General features: G+C 32.1%; 2 protein-coding genes across 2 annotated transcripts; one reads left to right on the top strand and one right to left on the bottom strand.

The window, feature by feature from the left end:
• Window positions 1–871: 871 nt before the first annotated feature.
• Window positions 872–6,620, bottom strand: LOC148617108 (cilia- and flagella-associated protein 263-like). The gene is made up of 8 exons (XM_088584431.1): window positions 6,486–6,620; window positions 5,197–5,503; window positions 4,696–4,851; window positions 4,266–4,346; window positions 3,513–3,668; window positions 2,882–2,989; window positions 2,297–2,452; window positions 872–1,606 (listed from the first exon to the last, which is right to left on the bottom strand). The coding sequence occupies exons 1-8, from the start codon at window positions 6,590–6,592 to the stop codon at window positions 1,514–1,516; spliced, it is 1,164 nt and encodes a 387-aa protein (XP_088440557.1). The 5' UTR covers window positions 6,593–6,620; the 3' UTR covers window positions 872–1,513.
• A 4,687-nt stretch (window positions 6,621–11,307) lies between these two features.
• Window positions 11,308–24,005, top strand: LOC148617107 (casein kinase II subunit alpha-like). Its single transcript, XM_088584430.1, has 12 exons — window positions 11,308–11,795; window positions 13,465–13,576; window positions 14,618–14,719; window positions 15,809–15,859; window positions 16,250–16,309; window positions 17,213–17,296; window positions 17,874–17,984; window positions 18,505–18,606; window positions 19,031–19,131; window positions 19,701–19,849; window positions 20,378–20,467; window positions 21,479–24,005. Exons 1-12 carry the CDS (start codon window positions 11,701–11,703, stop codon window positions 21,577–21,579), a joined length of 1,158 nt encoding a protein of 385 aa, XP_088440556.1. The 5' UTR covers window positions 11,308–11,700; the 3' UTR covers window positions 21,580–24,005.
• The last annotated feature ends 1,205 nt before the right edge of the window (window positions 24,006–25,210 follow it).

Below are 25,210 nucleotides of genomic sequence, written 5' to 3'. Positions count from 1 at the left end.
TTTTGTCAGTATTATGCAGGATTAGTCTTGTTCGTGCGTGTGCTACGTGTATGTGTAGAGGTTGTTGGAGCTGTCCAGTTTTATCAAGGTCCAGTTTATACTTATTTCTCATTTGAATCGCTTTTCTACAAAGCTAATATTATATTCATGAATTTTGCATTGTATGTTATAAGCAAAATCGAGATAAACTTATGTATGGCCTTGCAACTTTTGTACACACTTTTTGTTCATTCATGGTTAAACGTAGCATACACAAAATTGAGAAACCCAAATGCATAATGATATATACATTAGTACACTTAGTAAACCCACCCCAGGGACTTGGATTACAAATGCAAGACTTGAGAGAAGCTCAACAGCTCATGTCGGGTAAGCATTCATACTTTTTTCTGCTAGATCTACTACCGGTACACTGATTTAACAATTCATTTTGATGGTTTGTGGAAGAGAATTTTTACCAGGAAAAGTGGAGACCCAGCATACCATATCAATTTATAAGTTCATAACAATATACTTGGAGTTCCAAAGGCTGATCTGATTGAAGTACAAGTAAAGAAAAGTTTATGGAAGTTGGAAATTTCAAACTAAGATACTTCCTGGGTTATTGTAGATCAGACAAGCAATTGGTCAAAACATTGACCAGTATTTCTGAACAGAAACATGATTGAAAAATACAATTTTCAATAGCAATGAAGTCTAATATTCAATTAATACTTTTGAATTAAGTTGATGTTTTAACTTTCTTTCAGGATCAATAGATATATTTAAACACATGTCAAGTCATAAAACTGAATTTGCAAACGTCACCATTAAAAAGTATGTATACATGGACAAATCCGAACTTGGCAATGAATAAAGCAAGAAGAAAACGAACTATACAAATCATTTTTTTATTTTCATAACATTTGGACTTTATTCCTATTTACATAATAATTTATCACAGACAACAAGTATACAAAAGTAAAAGACAATTTTAAAAACATTCATAGTTTGGTATTAATAGTTTGCAGAAAAATCGTAACTTCTGAAGTATACAATACCAATCATTTAGAACAATATATCAGACTAAAATGCTGTTGATTTTCTTAAATTCTATTTGCAGTAACTTCAATGCAAACAAGCAACATGTCAGATTTTTTCTCCCAAAAAGCTGAACTATGATTCCAAAACATCTTGACTCTTTGTTTCATTCAACAAAAAAGAAAGCACACGCTGGTGAATTGAAGAAATACAAATCATGACATTCTAAGCCAGTCAGATAATCAAAGATTGTAAAATGGATAAAAAAAATACCAATATATAGCACTGCAGTTTTTTTGTTTGCCTTCACATAAGTTTTCCCTCTAGTTACTGTGTGGAACTATTTATCTGTCAGGAAAACAAGAAAAATGGTAGCTCTGTTAAAAAAAGTCCACAATAAGGTAGAAATATGAACTTTTATCTTCTCACATATTTCACTTTCAAGATGGAATGCATCAATTGTTTAAGGTAGTTTTATTGGTGGTTATACTGATCACATGACTTGTTCCATCATTCTCCATTGGTTAGCCATTTCACTACCCAATTGCATCTTGGTCCACATCTTTTTGTGTGTTTTAAGTGCCATCTGTACAAAAGAAAAGGAATCTAAATGAGCACAAAAAAAAGCAAAACAAATAAATAACCAAGGTGACAAGAGAATTACTTTCTGTGATACTAATGACTACTGCTACTTTCCTATCCTAATCAAAGAGTGGTATATTAAGTACCATTCTGTGTAAGAATCAGGCAATGGGTGGCACATCATATTTCTCAATTTGGTCTTTTTTCCCTCAAATATACATCTAGAAAACAACTGAACAGCTATTTAAATTTATCCTAAAGCATCTGTGACGTAGATATTTTTTGATTGATTATATAAGGAAAAGTGCAGGAAAATATTTCTGTCAATTTTCCATGGTACATTTCAACTAAATTTGATCAATCAATATCTTAAAAAAGGTAAATTTTACAAAAACTTTGATGGTTATTTCTGAAGGTTATCGAGTACAAATACTTGGTTAAAGAAATAAAATCTCTGTGTTTTTCCCCTTTATGTGGCCCACCTTAGACAGCTACTTAAAATATGTGTACAGAATTTTACGATGATCCAACCAACCCTTTTCTGATTTTTTTCATATGCACTCTTAAACTGCCATGGGAAGCCTTTACTTTGAACTAATCAATTAATAATTTTTTTGTAGGTAACCTTGATACAGATTTTTTTCCTATAAATTCCCTGACACCTTTCTTAAGAAAACTTTTTCTGTATGTTTACCTCAGCAATTTCAACTTTCCTTTCCCAATTTTTTACTTTTCTTTGAATTTCATACAAGTCAGCTTTCTCTGTTACATATTCCATGACATCAGGAACCTTGAAATCTGTCAACTGCTGTCGTAATTTTCTGTTTATTCTCTCAGCTTTGGCTCTTTCCTTTTGAAAACAATACAATGAAAATGTAATTCTACATAATATCAATAGGTAAAAAAATTATGCAAAAATTTAAAAATTGAGATTGTAACCATCTGAAACTTCCATTTCTTCCTGTTCAAACAACATTCACTTACCATAGGCATAACCAGATATTCACTCTGTGAAATTATGCCTTAAAATGTAATAGCATCACAAATGGTTACATATTTGTATTATAACTGATAAAAAATAATGAGCAGCAAAAGTACTGCTTCAAATAGCAAGAATTGTGAAATAAAAAATCACTAATTGGCATTCTGCCTTAAAATAATTGCACCAGTGCTATTGATTTTCAATTTATTTCCCTTTGGGTTTTGATAGGTTAAATTGTACATTTGGTTTTTTTTTTTTCTTTTTGCATAAAAAAAATCTTAAAAATCACAGTCATACTTCTTCTACAACTTCTGTCTCGACATCAATCTTTGTTAAGAGTTCATTCCGTGAGGATATTTCTGATTTGAGTCTTTCTGATTCCATTGTCAATGTGTGGAGTTTTTTCTGAAATAACAAGTAACATGAAATTAATAAAAATACAATCTGCCTTTAATCAACAAATTATAAAATTCTGTCTGTTCTTGTAATTTAAAATATCTTTTATGGTTGCTAGTTTTAATTTCTTATATGGTGTCATATTTCGATGTGTCTCATTCCAATTACCAAGATAAGCATCCTATGAAAACTTTCCACATTACTGTACAAATAGTAAATTGTGCTAGAAATAACATTTTTCACCTGCATGCCCACAATGCAAGTAAATTTTCAAGTTCATTCACAAAATCTTACTTTATTACATTAATACATTTAAATTTAGAACAAAACAGTTGACAATAAAGAAGTTAAATTTGCAAATCTGAATGCAAGTTAAAAAAGTCTCTTTAATTTGGGATGTAACTGAAAATTTTTTTTCTTATGGAGCAACTATTTCAAACTCAGTCAAATCGAGGAATTAATATGACTTGAAAATATACATGTACATATATTACTACAGTCATGTATAATTGCTGTCCATGTAAAGACTTGCCTTATATGAATTCAGAACTTGTAATGACTTGCTGGCCTTTAGCTTGAGGTCCATCAACTCTGTGTTCTTCTCATCAATTTTCTCCAAATACTGTTCATTTTCAATTTTCAATTGTTGGAAATCTACTTCATGTAAAGCTTCACCCATTTCCTCTTTCTGTTGAATAATGAATAATGAATAATGGACAGTTTTATTCTCATTTATTTTCTATCTCAACATAAAAACACAAGCTGTATAAAAAAAAATAAATAAGATTAAAATAGTGTTAATTAACCAATTAGAAATCCTATCAATGAAAATACTATAGTTTTTTACCAAAACTAGAACTTGTAACTTGTCCCCTACATTCCCGCATTCAAGCGGGAACCGAGTGGACAAATTACAAGATCTAGTTTTAATTAGATTGGTTTTTTACCAGTTTTGTTTGACTGCCCTTTTATTTTTAATGGTAGAGAAAGAAAATTTTAAAAACATTCTGAAGCATATTCTTACATATTCAACTGAAGCTCCACAAAAACCGAAAAGTTGAAATATTTCAACTCAAATATTTTCCTAAACACTTTACTAGAATAAAGTTGTTCCACATCATGGAAACAACTGACTATTGCACGTATATTAACTTTTGTGCCTGATAATTGAAAGGAAAAAATGGTACCCATGAAACGGAGTTTTTCTACATTATGAAAAATTAATAACTACAATATGTCCAATCTACAGAATCAATGAAAATAAGTAACTGTAATAGTGTTTTACCTGTTTAAATTGAAGATCCAACTTTATTTTCTGTACTTTTAATTGAGAATTTTTCAACCTTAACTTTTCTACTAATGTGTCCTGCAAAAAAGGAAGAGTTCCATTGATGGGGTGACAAAAAATTCGAATATAGCTCATTATTTCAGGTTCTTGGTAAACATATATTTAAGAAATGTGAAAATAATTAATATCTTTTATCCTCTTTTTTTTAAACAAAAAAATTTATAATGACATAAAAAATATATATAAAGTGACAACAGATACTGAAGAAATCATTAAATTAAACAAGGATATAAATTATGACATGTACCTGCACCAATGACAAGGTAAAATACCAAACATAAACAAAATAGTTTTACCCTTGGTTCGCCCAAATAGCTCCATTAATTAAATCACACTTGAATCAAAATGTATATATCCCTATGCTCACCCTTGAAAGGATTTTGTTTTCAAAATGTCTGTGTACTTTCTCTGCTATGACCTTCCCAGTCCTTTGGTTGACTGCTCCTTTTAAAATGTCTCTTTCAAATTCATAACTTTCTTTCTTTGTTTCACTCAGGGTGAGATCACATTCCTCCATTATGGCCTACAGATTCCAAGACAGAAATTTTAATCATATACTTGTATATGCAATAAAACATAAACCACAGTTTGTCAGCATATATATGATTCTTTCAGACAAGAAAAACATGCATTCCAACTAATGCTATGTGTAATAGTTGTATATCAAGAAAATATACTACTTTTGTAAATAAATGTAAATTTATTTTTATCAGAAAAAAAACCACCTTAAGATCTATGCACTCAGAGTACTAACAACTCTTTCATGAATACTTTAATTCAGAAGAGGGATGAACATGCAGACATCTCATGAATGCAAATGAAAAAAAAATGTACACGTTCATTTACATGTACATATTAAAATGTTTACCCTGAAGTTATCAATAACACGTTCACAATTATCCCTGTATTTTTCCATCTCCTCTTTTAAATCATCAAGTTCTTTTTGAGCAATATCACATTTCTGTTCTGTGTTCAGACGTAGCGATTTGTCTAAGTTAGCACCCCGTGATTTTGATCGTTTCCTGTTCATACCACGCATCATATCTTGATTGGAAGATGATACAGATAAGCCCCCTCCAATTGTTCCAAGACCACCTCCACTGTCTTTTTGTTCATTTTTCTTGAGGAACTTTTCAAACATCTGTGTTTCATTCTGGAGAACTTGATTTTCTATTCTAAATAAATCAATAAAAGATCAAGTGTTAAAATGGTTCATTACTTTCAAACTTAAGTATGCCAGCACAACTTGTCCTTAATGTATGGACCTTGTCAACACCACAGAACCTAAATGTAGGTGGAGGAGATGATCTATTAAATTTTAAACACTAAACCAAGCAAGCAGCTTTGAAGATGAATAAAAAAAGCCCCAGAAAACATCAGAATTGATGTGATCCAAAAATATCAATACAAGAAGCTAATTTAGAACCAGACAGTGCACACTGACCAATATTTTTGATTCAGCACACGGTTTTCATTTTTAACATTTTTGTTCTCATTGAGTATTGAGTATTTAGTTCTCAAAAGGAGGCAATATGGTAAATTAAAAAATATGGACCTGATTATAAGCTGATATACTATAGCCCCCTAAAAATTCTGCAAGTAGACGACAAAAGAGGTTTCCAGTGGGTAAATTTTCTCTTACCACTATGATATCATGATATCAAAACAGAATTTGGGAAATGTCAGACCAAAATTTGATTGGACTATCTAGCTGTCCGAGATTATTTGGGGTTATGAAGTTTGGGAGTGTTTCTGACAAAAGATGAAAATAGCAATGAAGAATTGTTTATATTACAGTTACATCCAATATCACAATATTAACTCTACAAAATGTAAATATACAATGTACATAGCATATATAGGTTTGATCAGCTTCGTCTTTTGAAACAGGTTTCAAGTAGTGTCAATTAGCCTTATAATATTAGGGCAATATTGTTTCAACAGTTAACTAGAAATTAATACAATGAATCTCTCATCGGTCCAAGTGATCTACTTGGCTATGACTGCCCCTTAACAGCAAAGTGGGCTGAACAATATCACGATATCAGTAGTAATAGTATATCGACTTGGAACAGTCGGGGGTTCGGACACGATACCAGATGAAAGCTCAGGAGTATCTAATGAATATAACAAAGAAAATATTGCAATATGAATTACAATTTCTGGTGTATTAGTTTGTCTAATTGCTCATCTGTTAATTCAAGAAGAGGATCGTCATTGGCCTCATTGCTAGTGTCCAAACTTAAACTTTCTGAGTCCGCCATGTTGCTTGTTTTCGTTGCCAGTGGTGAACATCCGGGATATCTACTTTCATACATTTTTTTTAGTTCTTGCTAAAAACATGAGACACATACCGTACTCATTTCTTAAATACTTGTAAGAAAAAAACATGAAAATGGAACAATTCAAGACAAAAGTAAGTAACTTTTTTATACCGAATAACTTCAATGTAACTTACAAAATAACATACCATTAAAAAACAATCAAACGTATGAATATATAAGCAACTTATAAAACGATTATTTAAAAAAAAACAACAACAATAACAACAACAAAATCAACAACAACAACAAAATCAGCAACAAAAAACAACAACAACAAAAAACATAACAAAACTAACAAAAAAAAATACATATGGAAAAAAACATTCTGAGCAAACAAGCAATTAAACGGCTTTAAAGCTTTAAAGCAGTACAGATATACAGAAAGAAAAGTTTGAGGAAATAAAAAAAAAAAATTTTTGTAAGCCATATAATTAAAAAGTAAAAAGATCAATATGATATGTGTATTTGATTTACTATATTCAAACAAGACCTTTAATACTGACGAAGTTTGAAAAGTGTTTACAAATACTCCAATTATAACTGCATATTCGTTAAATATCAGTCTTTGTAAGAAACAGATAATAGGTGAAACATGGTATGCTAAACCCACCATTTTGATATCGTAATTTTACTATTTGCATAATCAGAATCAAGGGAATAAAACGAGATTTTTCATATCATATTGCTGCATTGATATATAATTTCAATGAAATGCACTGAAAATGAACATTTACTGGGCAGATAACTCTGTGTAAAACCTCTTTTTTTCTAACATTCTATTGAAAAATTTACGAACAAATCCAATAATGCAGAGAACAAATAATGGTCTTTTCAAATAGAGGAAGCATCCTTGAAATCATATTGTCAGATCGGTAGGGTTTTTACATGCATATTTCTGATTTTTCACATTTTGCCTGATTCTTACAAATACTTACAGTTAAATGATAAAACTACCGAACGAAAAGTTATATTCACTACTTTATGCCTAAAGTTATTAAGATTATCCGATTCTCAAAATCTGTACGTGCTCTAAAAAAGAAACAAAAATAATTATCCAATTTGTCGGACGAAAATCATTAACTTAATTTTGATAATAAACGCAAAATGCCATAAGTATACATATAGAGGTAATTTTTTGATTAAATATTTAAAGTTTGATAGACTTTAGGGAGTCGCATTTTTGATAAGGCTAAAGGTTAATTTTGTATATGTATATACACGTATATATTAACTAAAATTATTTTATTACAGGGTTATTATTTTCTAAATACATATTAATAAACTATTCTGAATTAACCCTAGTGGAGTTATTTTCGCCCCAAATAAAACATGTATTTTACTCAGGTTGAGATTTTGCAATCACGATTAAAATCTAATTTTTCATATAAACGTTTTTTTTTTATCAATTTGCATCCTAAAATTTATGTAAACTCTTTTCTTGATAATTACGAATTATACTTTGTTTCAGCCATTTGAATGTTTATTTTTAAGATCTACCACTGATTAACATCGATTACAGTAGCAAGGTGGAGGTGGATCGACCACGCCCTAAGAAGAGACACGATGCATGGAGTGAGATAAAGACTGGAAGACCCAGAGACACTTGGAGAACGGTAGAGAAGAAAGGAAATGATAATGGATGGGGCATCTGGCAGAGGCGCTAAATTAAGCACTGGCAAGCGGGAGCTGGGATCGATGTCGAGAGATGTTGAACGACCTCGTGTGTCCATTTGGGCTAAGAGAGGATATATGTTTGTATGTATTAATTTTCCTTATACTCATACTAAGAAAATCTATAGTGTATAAGGCTATTATTTGCTTTTAATTCAAAATACATGTCGTTCAGATATATGTTTTTGGGTAAAAAAAATATGTGGTGTTTTTTACGCATCATAGTATTTTGTGATTCATGTTGCTGTTTTGCAGTAGCCCTCATTTTAATTTCATATAAATATTTGAGACAACTTATTTTGGGAGTGTTATATACATGGTTAAGAGCAGTGTCCCCTTGGGGGGGGGGGGGGGGCAGGTGGAATCCCCTGCATCCTGATTTAAACAAGCATAGTGTTGATTAAACAATTAATGTAGTACATGATTTTTTTTTTCATCATGACCTCGTGGATCGTTACGGTGTATCCATCAGAACAATGAGAACCGATTTGTTCAACGTCTCATAGTTTTCCTTTCCTCTTTGGTCTACCCCGGACTTGACTTGACTTTTTATGAGCAGCTGGATGGATGTTTCTAGAAAAGCAGAGAACGCTTACCCTACCGGTGCATCTGGTCCATGCTCCCAGTTTTTAATGGAATCCGAGTTGCTCATTTACTTTCGTTACTTTGTGCACATGTACGTATTGCTTTGATTATTTTATTTTCTTTGTTGTGTTTGTCTGTTTTTCATGCCTGGTCTTCGTCCCTGGCTTACATTCTTTTGATTCCCTTGGTCATATAAAAAACCTTGCACGACTTAATTAAGATTGTCGCTTAAAAACGATAAAGACGTGATTCTAAAAAGAACAAAACACTTAATTTGTCAAGAAAAACATTCATTTTGCAGTTTACATTGGAGTAAGTGAGTATATACACAACAGGCGCGGATACATGGAAAGATGTTCCCCTTTGGCCTCGCTTGGCCTCGCTTGGCCTCGCTTGGCCATCATTTAATTATTTTTACGCCAACCTCAACTTGAATCACGAATCTACCTTACACATTCCCTACTGTTCAAATTTAAAAAATGCAGACGCATGAATTGAAACAATGTAATGGACGTTCCTAGTGAGATTTACTATATTTTATAGATTTATATAGGACATATCTTTGAATTATCCAATAGTAATGCGAACTTTTTGAAATCTAAATAGCAAAACTTTGATTTTTTCCTCGAAACATACAGTGAACAGACGAGAGTTAAATACAAAGGGATCTCTAATGGTGGTATCAATTCTTTTTCTTCATTGATATCTATGTGAAACATGTAAATTTATTAGGTGGTCATGGAAGATACTAATACTTCTTTCTATCAATCCTTCAAAAGCACCTGGGTCTAATGTTTATACACTCTCTGTTTTTGTAGAAGTTAAGGAGGTAGACCTTGGGTAAGGGACATAACTCATGAAATCAGTGATATGTTTGCATCATACTAAATTTCACCAAAGCCTCTCAAGCTTTCGTTTGAAGCAGAATAAAATGAATCCAAGTTAATTAGGTGCTTACATAAGATAAATGTAAAATGCTGAATACAAACGTTCCAAAGATTTTTAAAAGTAATGTCCCTTACCCTAGGTCTACCTCCTTAATATTGCAAGTGCTTCAGTTTTTTGTGTGTTGTTTTGTTTTTTCTTATTTTCAATTTTTACATGTAGACTGTGTACTACATTGTGTATGCAGGTTGTAGCTATTTCCTCTTTCTCGTTTTGGACATCATATGTCGTCGTTTAGCCATGGATTTTGATATCTTTGAATTGCCCCTCTAAATGATGATTGTATTTTCACGATATTTAGCAGGTAATACGCGTTGGTCGTGACAACAAAAAGTAACAAAGCAGACACAATCATAGCCTGTAAATTCGAGACTAAAATTGAAACATTTTTTTTATAAAATAATATTGATACTTCTACAATCTTCTGACCAACTGTTCAACACGCTGCAGATACTGTCACTTTTCTCTGCGCATGCTATTTACAATTAACTAGTGAACTTAACAATTAACAATTTTCTCTGCGCATGCTATTTACAATTAACTAGTGAACTTAACAATTTACAGCTTTCTCTGCGCGTGCTATTTACAATTAACTAGTGAACTTAACAATTAACAATAAGAGTGTACATAAGGGGATGTTTGGTGACTATATAAGGTTAAGTTGAAATGGCTGTTTTCACACTCCTCCCAAACAGTTAGAGTGGGAAAACGCTCTCGGACCCACGTGGGGTCTGGGAGTAGACCAGAGCGTCAACAGAGCAGCCCAGTCGTTAGTAGGACATACTCTGACTGAATTCTGCTGTCGGGTATCCCGAAGGCTGGGCTCCGCTACCTCCAACTACTAACAGACATTTACTATCATAATCCCCTGTAAGGGGCGGTCGTGCGAGATCCATAAGGATAGTCAAGACCGTAAAAAACCCCAATCATCATCGGATGTTTTCAATGACTCGACTGGGGATATTTCAGTGATGGTCTGACTTTATGGATCGTAATGCCGAGTGGATTTGGAACATGCATATAAAAATGAACAAATTCTCAACAGCAAAATTCTTAATCGGCCCAGTAATCATTCCATTCAAAACTGTAAATTTTCCCAGGAGCAAATGCATTGAAGAAAATAAAATACATTATACATAAAGGATAATTGTTGTATCCAGGTCTTCGCTTCTCAATATTCTAGATCTATCAATAAAATGGCCATATAGATGGTGATTTTAAAAACGATTGTTGTTTTTATTTTATTTTGGAGTTATCTTTGTTGACTTTGTCCGTATATATATTTTTTTTTTGTCACAGTTCTTTTGCATTCCTTTATTTTCGTGTTCTGGTTAACAAATACAGTCTGCATGATAAAACTATGATTGGTCCGCAATCTAATGCCACGCACATGCTCAAAGGGAAGTAACTCGTATTTTTCATGAAGCACATTCACATAGCCTCGTTCCGGCCTCCTTCTCGAAGATGGTAGCCATTTTGTTGAAAGAATGACTCGACCTGTACTTCATTTCGAGCAATTTCTTGACTCGAAGTGAATTTTCAAAAGAAACAGACAATTGTCGATCATCCAAGAAGGATTAAACTACACATTAATGTGTATATTGACTAACAAATTCATGACCTAAGAGTTGTAATATCGTCTTATATGGTGTGGTGTGAACCGTGTATCAGGTCCATTTCGCGCCAGGGAGAAGAAACCGCAAACGAAAAAAGGATATTTATTTCATGTGCTCATAGTTTTGCCCATGTTCTTGGGCTAAAAAGTCATAATTATTAGAATCAGTCTAAGGTTACTAAAAAACTTTCCGTGTAAGTCTAGTCTTATACCTTTTCGTAGGCCGTATAAGATGCCGGCAACAAGTAAAGCACGAGTCTATGCAGATGTTAACTCCTTAAGACCTAGGGAGTACTGGGACTACGAAGCCCATGTTGTGGAATGGGGGTAGGCATTTATATTGATAGAAGAATGAAATGATTTCTTACAGTTGTTTATTCAAGTCGTATCCTATTAAAACATGAAACTGAATAGCTTTAACCATGCTTATGTTTAAGAATAAAATTTAAGTACTAAAATGCAACTGATCAGTACATTGGAAGATTCATGTCAAAGTCATCTGAAAATTGAAGGAATGAAATAGACGAGAGGTTTCACAGGGGTCAAGATTAACTTTTTGAGGCCAGTAGCCACCCTGGGCTACTAAACTATAAAATCAATAGACCCTTTTGTGGTAAGTTGGTGGGCATGCTCAATATACACTTCTGTGAGGTAGAGCTTGGGTAGAACAAAAGAATTTTCCTCGCGGAAGTGTATATTGAGCATGCTCTACGCATGCTCATCGACTACCCCAACGTTAGCACAAAAGGGTGTATTAGCCCAGACTTTTTCAGACAAAATTTTGGTAGTTGGAAATACTTGTTTGAGGATATGAACTGTATGTTAGTTGTTGAAGACCCTCGTGCAATATCAAGATGCAGAACGGGAATAAAAGACTATCGTGTGATTTGTTGTCACACACATTCACTCATTCAGTCTATAACCTCCCTATTTATATGAATCATGGAAAACCACATTTTACGAAATACCGGATGCAGAAATTAACAAGCAATTCTAAATAAGAAACCAACATCATTTATGAACTATTTCCGTATTATTAGAACTGATTACTGATAAAATTTAAGGGACGCTATGTTTCTCATCGAATGGTAACCAATTAGAACTCTGACCACAATTTTGTTTACAATAATTTTTTTGCAATTCACCAAAAAAAAAAATGCTCGTCTAGGCACATTCTGGTTACCATTGGCGAGTGGGTGACTGTTAATCTTTTCCCGTTTCACATTTGATATGTTAACTACACTGACTTTTTTGTATCGCGCTAGACTTCTTACAGTTAGGCTTCTGGAACAGGGTTATGTTGCTATGAGATTGAAGTCATCACTACAGGCATTGATTTCACAAAAAGTCGTAAATGCAAAGTTGATCTAAGTAATGACGTCACAACCTAAAATAGCATTGTGACGCCATAATTTATGATCAATTTCACACTTACATGTACAACTTTTTGTGAAATTGACACCAGTAGTCTTATGTTCATCATGATGAACTCGTGGATCGTTATGGTGTATCCGTATGCACCACGAAAACTGATAGTACAATGTGTCAATAGTTTTCCTTTCCTCTTTCATCTACCATGGACTTGACTTTTTACGAGCAACTTGGTGGGTGTTTATAGAAAAGCAAAGGATGCTTAGCCTTTCATAATAAAGAATCTTTTGAACAGATAATTCAAAGCATTTTTCATCAATTTGGAGCCATTTTTCAAAGAAATGGCAGGAAAAAACTATGATTTAAAACTGGAAATTAATAAGTACAGAACATACCAGAAATTAGAGCAAGGCATTTTGAAAATTAAAAAAATTGGGTCAGATGGGGATGAGAACGTAGAAATTTTTTTTATTACGGCCTAATCTATATTTTGGAGAATTTCTTCTTTAGATTTTGCTGGGCTATAAGTATAATTTTCTCAAGCCCAGCTGCATTTTTACCAGCCATTGGCTTTTGACTACTAGTTAATTGGGAAGACTGTATTATCTTGTGATTCTGTTTCTAGCCAACAAGATGATTACCAGATTGTAAGAAAGCTTGGCAGAGGAAAATACAGTGAAGTTTTTGAAGCTGTAAATGTTACAAATAATGAGAAATGTGTCATAAAGATACTAAAGGTAATATTACATGTACATGTTTGTAGTCTATGTACACATAGAATGTATGTTAATTTTGTGTACAGTATTGTAGAGGCTGGTAAGGAAACTTAAGTAGTCTTGGAGAAATTGATTACTTAATTTGCTAGCAACCACAATGTATGGCACAAACCTGATTTTCTTCTGCTTTAAAGCAGAATTCCTTATTTTCAAATGAAGATTTTACTGTTATGATTTTTTTTTTTTACTGTATATTTACTTCCGATTTTCCCAATTTCCGCTTTGTTTATTGACCTCGTTAAATCAGGTCTGATGGTAGAGATGTCATATTTGGTTTGCATGGTGGTACAGAAAAATGTTTTGGTGACTTCGTTATGACCTATTTGTAAATGGGATAGAAGCTAGGGAGTTTTGTTGCTCTGAAGACCAAAATGTACATTATTCATGTATTCATACATTGTACATGTATATAAAAATTTTGAGGCATATAATTTAAAGTACTAGGACAAGATGCAAATGTACATGTACCATATTTTGATCTTTGCTGAACACCATTTCAATATAAAATGATAAATAAACTCAAATCCCTGTGCACTTATGGCTTCCCACATTCCTAGGAACATTTTCAAAATATCGTTTTTTGCACCCCCTCAATCGTTTGTAAGAACTTCCCGTGGAATTAGGTATTGTCTTCTCATTTTGGCACTACTCATCACTAGTTTATTGTAATAGGACTCCCAAAAGTATTGGAATCTTGCTGTAGTAGTCATCTGAAAACATCTGGAGTCCAGATAATAAGGTCAATATGTCCAATAATATTTTTTAAAGAATTAGGATTGGTAGGTCAGATTTTAATATATTTAAAAAACATTGCGATACAAATGTATCATTTATGGTATTCTGAAAATTAAGATGATCATCTGCCTGTATTTGCCTGTTAAAAGTACAAAAAGCTGGACTTTAAGTGTGTTACAAGTTTTTTTTTTTCAATGATTTGTGGAACAGAAAATTATTTTATGTACATTATTTTGATTAAAAAAAGATCTTTTTTTTTACCTTTAGCCTGTGAAGAAGAAGAAGATTAAGAGAGAAATCAAGATTTTAGAAAATCTTCGTGGTGGAACGAACATCATATCCCTGATGGCAATTGTTAAAGATCCTGTTGTGAGTTTTAATATGTTTGTATCATAGTAGATCACTGTTATTTAATACCTTGTACAACAATTCAAAACACTTGAGGGATTTTTAAAAATTATTTTTTTAGAAAGTCTGTTGGTGGAATTAAGTTCCCTTTTTAAATAGTTTTCCAATTTTTTTGTTTTGACTTTTAAAACCCCAAAATGGTGAATGGGTACATCATATTGAAGCAAAATAGATTGTCAACCATATCTATGGTTTTTATAGCTCAATATGAACTTTCTGTGTACTGTAAAAGTACTTTAATTGGTGGATTACGTTAATAGCATAAGTTCATGGATTCTTGAATGCATGGTTTTGAGGTTTTCAGGATACATATCAAGGAAAATCCTCATTTCGTTGAGAACTAAATTTCGTGGTTTGGTCTATACAGGAAAACCACGAAAATTGGTACTGCATGAATAATAATACTTTCACAGTAAAACAAAATTATAAAAAAAATTTTTTATCAAATGCACAATGTCATTATCTTTTAATTTCCATAAAAAATTGACACACCAAAAATTTGACTAAATGTTTCAATAAAATAAAATCATGTCTACCTACTCAAACTTTGAAATACAGTTTAATGAAAAATCTGAAACACCTTTATATTTTAATTTTATCTTAGAGCAGCTGTTTTATTTCTAGTCTCTTGTAATTTGTACTGCTCTCAGAAAAGGTTACTTGTAAATGTAACAAAATTTTTCATTATTAAGAAACTGTCAGATGGGACACAAAAACAACATGCACTCATTTGATCTTCATAATCTCCTTAAAGGCATGGTATAGTCTTGGAAAATCAGGAAAGGTCTGAAACTTGAATGGTCATTCTGTCAGAAATGAAGTACATAATATGAATAAGAAGTGATTGTAAACTTCTCACACATGCACATAATGGATGTTTTAGGAAGTCCTACATGTTCTCATTGTATACGACATGTCCAGTATAACAACATAGTGATGCATATTTAACATCTTCTTTATTTGAGCCCCTTATAGGCCTAAAAACATATATACCATGTAATATAAACTATACCTAATGTGTAAGCATTATTTCCTTGATTTATCTTTCAGTCAAGGACACCAGCTTTGATATTTGAACATGTGAACAACACAGATTTTAAGGTTAGTTTACTGACAAACAACATAAAGAATAAGAAAATAAATTTGACACATAACTTTTGTCAGCAGTCATGAATAACTATGCTGTTTTTTCAAAACTTTCTTAATATGCCTATTGTGAATGTTGTAAATACTTGTAACTTAAAAAAAATTAGCATAATTTATTAGGAATGTATTTGTAGTACATTGTGAGTATGTGTAAAAAGCAGTGATTTAATAATTCATAATTTTGTAAGATTTATTCTTACTAGCACCATGCATGAATGGCAATTGATGGTGTTTCTCCACTTTACTATACCAATGCAACACAAATGTAGCATTCAGGTTTTAATTTTCACTTTCATGTCAATTATGTATGTTCTATTAACTTTCTACTTGTGCTCTACCTTTCAGCAATTGTATCAGACATTCACAGATTATGACATCAGATTTTACCTGTTTGAGTTACTCAAGGTATGTTCATGGTACTGTATAGTGTCAACCAGATAACAGAGCGTCAACAACATCCTATGTTCATCTGTGTAGATGGGTTGAAATATGAATAGTACAAAATAATTCTGTCTTAAGTGATGTATTCTGGAAAAGGAAGCAATTGTTTAAACACACATGCATAGCATGTGTTTTAGGAAGTCTCATATTCCTATTGTTGAGACCTTAGCAATATAACAAAGTTACTTGAAAGCAAACATCTCTGTTCCTCATAAGAAAAGTCTAAAAATCATATTAATTGTTGTAGAATTGCAATTATAAGGTATATATGTACAATATGTATGTAAATTTGTAAAATGTTTGATGTCATGATACCTTTAGAAAGGAAAATAGTAGAGAGAATTCAAATTTTTAAGTATAGGGTGCAATAAATAGTATTTTATTTTGCATTGAGATTCGGGAAAGGCTGTTTCGGATTTAAATGTGTGGGGAGATTTTTTTTTCATTACTGCATATTCAAATCCTAATATTTACATATAAATAGGATATGTTGTATAATTGCCAATGTGACAGACTTTGTTGTTTTAGTGAACTGCATTTTCACAGACTGTATTTTTGATTTTGCAACTTCAAAGATCACATTGAATGATGTCTACTATGTTTTAAATAAATTGTGTACCAGTGTTCTGCCCATGCATTTGAAATTAAAAGGCACAGTGCTTACTTATAGCCCATCTCTATTGCCTTTGTACTAAACTTTGTTTATCATTCTTTCCTTGGAGCGCATTCAAACTGAAATCGATTACAGAAGTTATAGTGCTAAAAATGAAGTGCATTTTTAACCTGGGGAAGAACAGTGGTGTATACTTATACTGCTCAATGAAATATCTATATGCAGATTGAAAAAGTATGTTACTATAATTTCAGGCTTTAGATTACTGTCATAGTATGGGTATTATGCATAGGGATGTTAAACCTCACAATGTCATGATAGACCATGAAACTAGAAAGGTAAGTAGTGACAGATCTTTTTCTGAAATATTGGAAAATTTGTTTTTCACTACTTGAAATATTTATCGACTGGTCCATGTAAATTCTAGACTAAAAATAAGATAGGGTTATAACTTGATTTTCTGGAAGGAAAAATTTTTGTTTTTTGGGGTACAGTATACGTAGGTGGCAAGGCTTCTGCCAATTTCGTCTGTGCAATATTTTGAAATCATTTCAAATTCAGATATGTTGTGTCTTCAGAGAGATTGCTTTTTTTTTTATTTCCAAGTGGGCTTTCTTTGTTGCACAAATAGGAACTTTTACTTGTCAATGTGGAGAAAATCTGATTTGCCATCAATTCGATAGCCTCTTGTCTAGAAAGTGGGGGTAACTGTTCTTATTGGTAAGATATGAATGTCATTATGTCATTTAATTGGAAATTGTTCTGTCTTAGGGCTGCATAAGCAGGATGTTTCTGTAGGGTTAAAGTTTTAAGTAATAGTTTTAAAGGTTTTTTGATATTTCACAAATTTTAGAGCACCTGACACCAACCTGAAGATGATTTAATTCTTTATCTGGCATTTTTGTGCTATTTCAGCTCAGACTTATAGACTGGGGTCTTGCTGAATTTTATCACTGTGGTATGGAATATAATGTACGAGTGGCCTCTAGGTATTTTAAAGGTCCAGAACTGTTACTTGACTATCAGGTATCTAACTACTACAGAAACATTTGCTATAATTCTTTTAGATGTGAAACAGAAAGGTAGACAACTCTTTAACTAGGAAAGTTTTGTTAAATGAGGTATGATTGATTATTATCAATTTATATACAGACATGGAACTAGGCATAGTCTAATAAAAGTTATCATCTATTATTTGTATTGTTAAATGTTCTAATTCCAGTTAGTGAAATATACTTGACACTCCTCACCTAACCAATCAAGCTAATGTTTAGGTACTTTATTAAAAATGTGGAAAGACTGTAAAATCCTTTCAATGCAGTAGTTTAGAAGGCACCCTGTTTAATATACTTTCTCTATGTACAACTCTTTTACCCTGTTATCTTGAGTGTCTGGCTCTGCTTTTTTTTTTACTAACTGAAGCACAAGTAAAAATTCACTGGTCTGAGGTTCAGGACCTTCAGAAGTCTAGAAAAGGTGATGATATCGGAAAAAGTATTATTGAGATCAGTGAAGTTGAATAATAACGTGCTATCTTCTTTTTCAGATGTATGATTATTCTCTAGATATGTGGAGTTTAGGATGTATGTTTGCTAGTATGATATTTAGAAAAGAGCCATTTTTCCATGGTCATGACAATTATGATCAAGTAAGTGCTATCTTTGTTGTGAATAAAATTTCTGGATTTTCTTTTCTTGTGAAGTTACTTTGCAAAAAACTAAATAAGCATGAAAATGACCAGACAGAGGGGCAATAGATTATTTCCTGTTAAGAGGACGATATTTTTGTACAGTTTAAGTTCAGTTGAAACAAACCATTTGTGTGTTTCACTTGACAAGTTGATTGATTATACTAGTAATCTATGTGTGTGTGTTAGTCTTTTTTTTTGTTGTTTTCAGATGTTATAGATTCTCTTTTCAAAATCTGTGAATCATATAAGTTGTGTTCTGTTATAGCTTAAATTTCATATACTAATCAGTAGTAGACAAATAATAGCTCATTTGAATTATTTGGAAAGGTATCTGTGATCACCATTTCAGCTCTCTCTAATTAATAATTTCTTTCCATTTTAGCTTGTACGAATAGCAAAAGTATTAGGAACAGATGAACTGTATGCATATGTAGAAAAGTATCAAATGGATCTTGATCCAAGATTTAATGATATCTTAGGAAGGTAATTGTTTAACATGCAGGCAAAGCAAGACAGTGTTCCACTTGATTTGAATTGATAAAAACAATATTCATTTAAAGAATATTGCTATCAGACATCATTTACCCATCAGGATATAACCTTTCCGTTTAGTTTTGATCTCATATCATGTTCATTTTATCGTCCACTTCATGTTTATCCCCTGAATATAGCTGAAATATTGCTGCTCGGGTGTTAAACCCCAACAGTCAATCAATCAATCTTTTTGATCTCATGTTTACTTCAGATTAGTCAGATTCAGCTTTCTTGTTGGCTTTGTAAAATTTTGTCTGTATTTTGTTCCTGCAGCCCTTTTCACAAAAAATTGTAAGAGTAAAATTAGTCGTAAGTTGTGACATCACAATACTTAACTTTATTATGACATTATAACTTATGATTAAATTTACTCTTACGATTTTTTGTGAAAAGGACCGCTGGATCTTACAAAATTAAAGAAGTGGTCATAAAACAAACTTGAAATTAGTAAGACCTAATATCTGTCAGGTATGAAGTTTAAAAATTTATGTTTTTGAAAAATGTGTTTATATTTGCAGACATTCAAGAAAACGATGGGAAAGATTTGTACATAGTGAAAATCAACATTTAGTCGGTCCTGAAGCGTTGGACTTTTTAGATAAATTATTGCGATATGATCATCTGGATAGGCTAACAGCTAGGGCAGCTATGGAACACCCTTACTTCTGTAAGATATAATATAACTAAAAAATTGTGTAAAAAAAAAAAAGTAACAAGAAAATTGAATTTTTTAAATAATTCATTGCATTACTTGTGTTAAGCTGCTTAAGTAGCAGTTGTTATAAAAATCATGTGAAAAATCCATCAAACAGAAACATATCATATAACTACTTACTCCTAGTTTTCCATTTGGTTGTTGCCCTTTTGAAATGAAAATGACATAGACTGCGTATAAAATTGGCACTTTGCAGGAGTTATCATTCTTGATTTGGTTGATTTCAGTGGGAAATGAATCACCTTGACTATAGGCAGTGTCTGGATTTTATTTGGACTGGTACTTCAATAATCTTGGTCTGTTGTCATAAGACCTTCTGTTGATATATATATGTGGGGACTGTCGTTAAGCAGTATTTGATGAGAAAATAATGGTCAGAACATTATTTTTCATTTTAATTCACTTGAGAGCTTTATAAAGGAATTTGTGAGTGTCTAGAATTTTTTTAAAATGTATTTAGTCTCATTTACTCTGTTTTAGATCCTATAGTTAAAGAACAAGGACGAATATCATCATCAATGTCAGGGCACAATTCACCAACACCTGTACCTAATCAAGCACAGTTAGGAGGTATTCCCAGATAAAAATAGCATCCTTCTTAAAATAGCATCCACCTAATCTGTAATTTAGCTGCTGTGATAAAACAAATGATTGTGTTCATTTTGATGATTTTTGGTAGTTACAATTATACATGACTTCTACAAGAATTGGCTACTAGTGATCAGTGAGTCATTGAGAATGTGATTAATTTTGGCATGATTGCTGTGTGTTACATTCTACATTGTATAAAATGATTTTCTTCCAAGCCTCTTATTGGGATGATTAAACTAGTGTCAAAAAGATTTCAGGCTTAGTTTTTTGGATATGCAATGCACAATCATACTTGTCGGCAGTTATCAAGTGTAATTTAAGGGGTATAATAAGTGGACACCTAGTCAGTGGTAGATTAAAACTAACTTGCTGAAGAATTATTTTTTATTTTTGGGCAAGCTTGATGTTCTTTGCAGACCATTTATGCTCACTACCTTGATTGCAAATTGATAATAATTTTTTTTTTATGTTTTTTTTATTTTGATACTTGAAATAAGCTACAAGCTTGGTAGCAGATACTTGGATTGATATATCCTTCTTTAATCTTAAACCCTTGCATGACACTTTAGTTTTAATTGCTTAGCATTTGCAACTTAATTCTACGTACATTTTGTTTAGTTATAAATGTTACTCTTCCTAGAATGCAGTATTTGGATAAAATGAGAGTAATAAAGAAATTTGTGAATATTAGTTGTAGAACACCTGAAAAGGTTTTTGGTATCAAAGAAATAAGGACAGTGAACTGTGTCTTTATCATCTGTGTTGCATACATCTCAGGATTTTACCAGAACAAGTTTTCAATTATGTAAAAATCAGTCTGTTAGTGTTGAGCTTAACTGCATGGAACTTGTGAATTTTGTACTGTTGCTTACTGCCTGCACAACTAAAAAAGTCTTAAACTGCTTTTTGCTTTCTGAAGCTTAGTTTTTGCATGCATTTTTATACAGAAATATTAACCAATGTCTTTCTTTTCTGCTTTTCTGCCTTCAGGTGCTACAATGAACAGTACTTCAGCTGTGAACAGTTCACCGGTCATGACCCCTAGTATGTCGCCCCTTCCTAACAGTACAGCAGCTGCTGCCCAGTCGTAGTGCTATCATTGTTTGCTTGGGCTTGTGTCTTATGTGAAAAAAAAACAATTAAAAACTTTGCCATCAGCTACAGGGAAAGATTTGAGATTTGCTTGAACTTTGGATAAATATATGGAAGCTTTATTATAGAAAGCAAAAGTGTTGTGAGAATATGCAGTGCAAATCAAGTAGACCTTATCATTTGCATGAGGGCAAAAGCAATAGTAAAGATGGTATCTATAGATTGATATACATATTTGTTTTATCTCTTGATCTGACTAGGGCTATGGCATGTGATGTGAAATGTCGTATAAAGACCTTTTAGTACCCATGTTAGAGATAAGTATTCCCTTTAATGAATAATTTACATATTTATTATATGATTTTCTTTGGTTTTACTTAATTTACAGTTAAGGTCTCATTATTATAACACTGAACTAGATAATGAATGTGTTGCATTGTAATTTAAAAACACATGTTATTATGTAGTTTGTTTATGTTCATGTTGCACCGAAAGTGCTATTATGTTTAAAATCTTTCTTTAACACTGTTGTATGACTATTTTTTACTCATTCCACACTATATAACACCAAGACAGACTTATGTTGTAATGGCTGCCAGTTCCATCGAAAAAATGATGAAAATTGAAGTAGTGAAAATTTTCCTCAATATTCTATATGTGACAGACAAGTATTTGTCATGTTTTGTAAAAAATGGTATAAATGGGTATAGTGGACAAACAGAATGATAAAACAGCAACTTTAGCATACATGTAACATTTTTTTTTAAAATGTCAGTCTTAATGGCTTATTTGAATCTCTTGTTTTTTTGTTTTTTTTGTGGGGGCATGTTCATTTGTTAATAAGCAGACACACATTGACATTCTCTGAGGAAATGGAAACTATTGTTCATGAAACTGGATTTTCTCAGGAAAAATGATGGTTGTTAGGGAGAGTTGAATTTTATTATGGTTTCCCTGCTAGAAAAAACATCAAAGATCATACAATCATTTGAAATTTTTAATCAAGTTACAATTTTACCAGAATAATTACTTGTCCTTCAACACCTAGGCATCTGTGATCATCTTAATGATTCTTTGAATACTTTATTCTAATTTTGTCAAGTCATGACAATAGCTTCTGAGACCTAGTGCATCTATTGATGAAATTTGGTAAGGTGCGAAGACAAAACATTTTGTAAAGTTACATAGCTTGAAAGTTTTGAAATTTAAAATCTGGACCAGTCTGAATGTCAATAGTTATGGGAGGTGAGAACCCATCCTTCTATAGTTGTCTAATATGGTCACTCAAGCCTTTTCTTTTAATTGTTTTTTTATTATATATTTGAATAAATACAAGGTTGCTGAATCATCAGCAGCTACTTATGGTAAACATTCTTGAACTGCATTTCAAATCAGTATAATGTATAAATCTTTGAAACATTTTTTAGATCCACTATGTAATTCATTTTTGTCATGTGGTAAACATACAATTCTTTCCATTCCCATCACATGGTTGAAACATATTTTATCAGTTTCATATTGAATCTGCAATAAGAAGTGGAAGATATTCTTTTTTCTTATTTTTTTTTTATGCTTTGAATCCGATTTGGTGTCAGTCATCTCCTTATTAATGATCATGTAAATTAAATAAATGTAACCTCGTCATTTTTGTGTCCTGTCAATGAAACTGTTGGGATCTGAGCACCTCTTTCATATGTAAAGTTGAGTCCTTTGACAAGGGTGGTTTCACAACCTATCATGAAATTAGACACACATGTACATCATGATGTAAACTTCAAAAATTGTATGTTATTTATTTTCTAACCTGATAGTGCTGGGCTACTAAGCTACACTAAAGCACAATTTCAAAGGTTTACGAAGGCACTCAATTAGTTGCATAATTTTTGTTGAAAAGTATTTTCTGTCGAGTAAGTTTTTCCAACATATGTCATACATGATGATGTCAACTTCAAGGAAAGAATTTTTTTAAGTCTGTAGTACTATAGGATCATGGGGAATATGGTCATTTAGTTGAACATTGGTCCTATTCATAGACAAGTTTGTGACTCATTTTTGTGTGTATTTTCTTTTTTTATGTGTTTCATTGTACAAAACATTTAGCTTTTGGTCTTTTCTGTAAAAGTTATAAATTTGCTGTATGAATATTTTCCATAAATGCATTTTTTGTAAACAGTGAATTGTTGAAAATAAGCAAACTTGTCTGTGATTGGATTATGACATTTAAATTTTAAGAGTGAGGGTTCTGAAATGTGTGAGAAGGGAGATAACTCTAAATGGAAGATTGCCTCCCTTGATCACACATCACTTACTCTACAAACTCCTGGTGCGTGTCATATCATTGTCTTAATTGATATGTTAAGGTGTTAGATGAACATGGTTCATTTTAACCTAATGCCAAGTAAATAAATATGAACATCTAATATAATGTTGTTTTTCTTTCATTGGAATGTGTATATTTTGATAGTACAAGTTGTACCTATTACCCAACTGACCCTATCTGGCCATGCACAAAGTATGTCTATTTGAAAAAAAAAATGCTATTCTACTTTAGAGTCCCTGGAGTAATAACAAGTGCAGCAGTAAGGTTTCTGTCAAAACACACAGTTCTTACTAGTCAAACAAAGCAAAACCAAAAACTGCATGTGTAAATAGAAGTGCGATGATGTACCAAAGTACAAGGTATCATGGTAATTTGCCCGACAATACAATACACAATATGAGTGGGATGGCTTACAGTACTGACCATATTGATATTTTATGTAGAGAATGCAAAAATTTCTATATCATTTATTGAAATATTAATATGTGGTTAAATATTAAATATTGAATTTGGAAAAATTAACCTTTTTTAATGCTGTGTGCAAAACTCGTGTTCTGTGTTAGTTTTTTATTCACGTATACGGCTTTAATTGGAAATAAAGGGAAACGGGCATGGAACTAGAGCCACCATTGTCTGGGTATTTGTTCACAATATGTTTTGTGATACATATTTTCATTTATCCACGATATTGCAATACCTATGGTCTGTGGTTCAGGTGTGTCGTTGCAGCCCTATGTTATGGTGTATATATATGAGGAGAGGTTTTAATTACAAAAAATTTGTGTATCAAATAGGACATGTTTGCAACTTTTTAACACTAATTATACTTCCATCTTCAAATTAATTCAGTCTGTCTTAATAGTTAGCCATTTGGATAGCATATGAATGATGGTTTTATATTCAGCAAGTCATCTTACCAACTGGGGTATACGTAGCTCTAGTAAAAAATCAGTTGAAAAGGCGTTTTATATTTTTATCTAATTTAGGGGTTCTCCTGATTTTCAGGCTTACTTTACAATATGGTAATTTCAGTACTGAAATAGAATTTCCTCTATTTGTTTTTGATTTATCATAGTACATCTTGATAAAACTGAACATGTGTCTATGACAGATAATCATTGCATTGTTTATTGTTCGGGGATAATCCACCTGTACAAATGATAACATTCTTCACAAAATCAGCCGAGTTTATATTTTAATTCAGATCAGACATAGGGAATTGTTTCTTCTATCAATATCCTGTCACGGAACTGTTAAAATGAAAGCTAGGTGGATTTTCTCAAATTTTCTGTTCCAATGTAAAATATGAT

The sequence above is a fragment of the Perna viridis genome, chromosome 5, assembly GCF_037379345.1.
Source record: "Perna viridis isolate PV_CMFRI_1.1 ecotype Kerala chromosome 5, ASM3737934v1, whole genome shotgun sequence".
NCBI classification, from domain to species: domain Eukaryota; kingdom Metazoa; phylum Mollusca; class Bivalvia; order Mytilida; family Mytilidae; genus Perna; species Perna viridis.
Note: the sequence above shows the minus strand (reverse complement) of the source record. Positions and strands in the feature narration are given on the sequence as shown.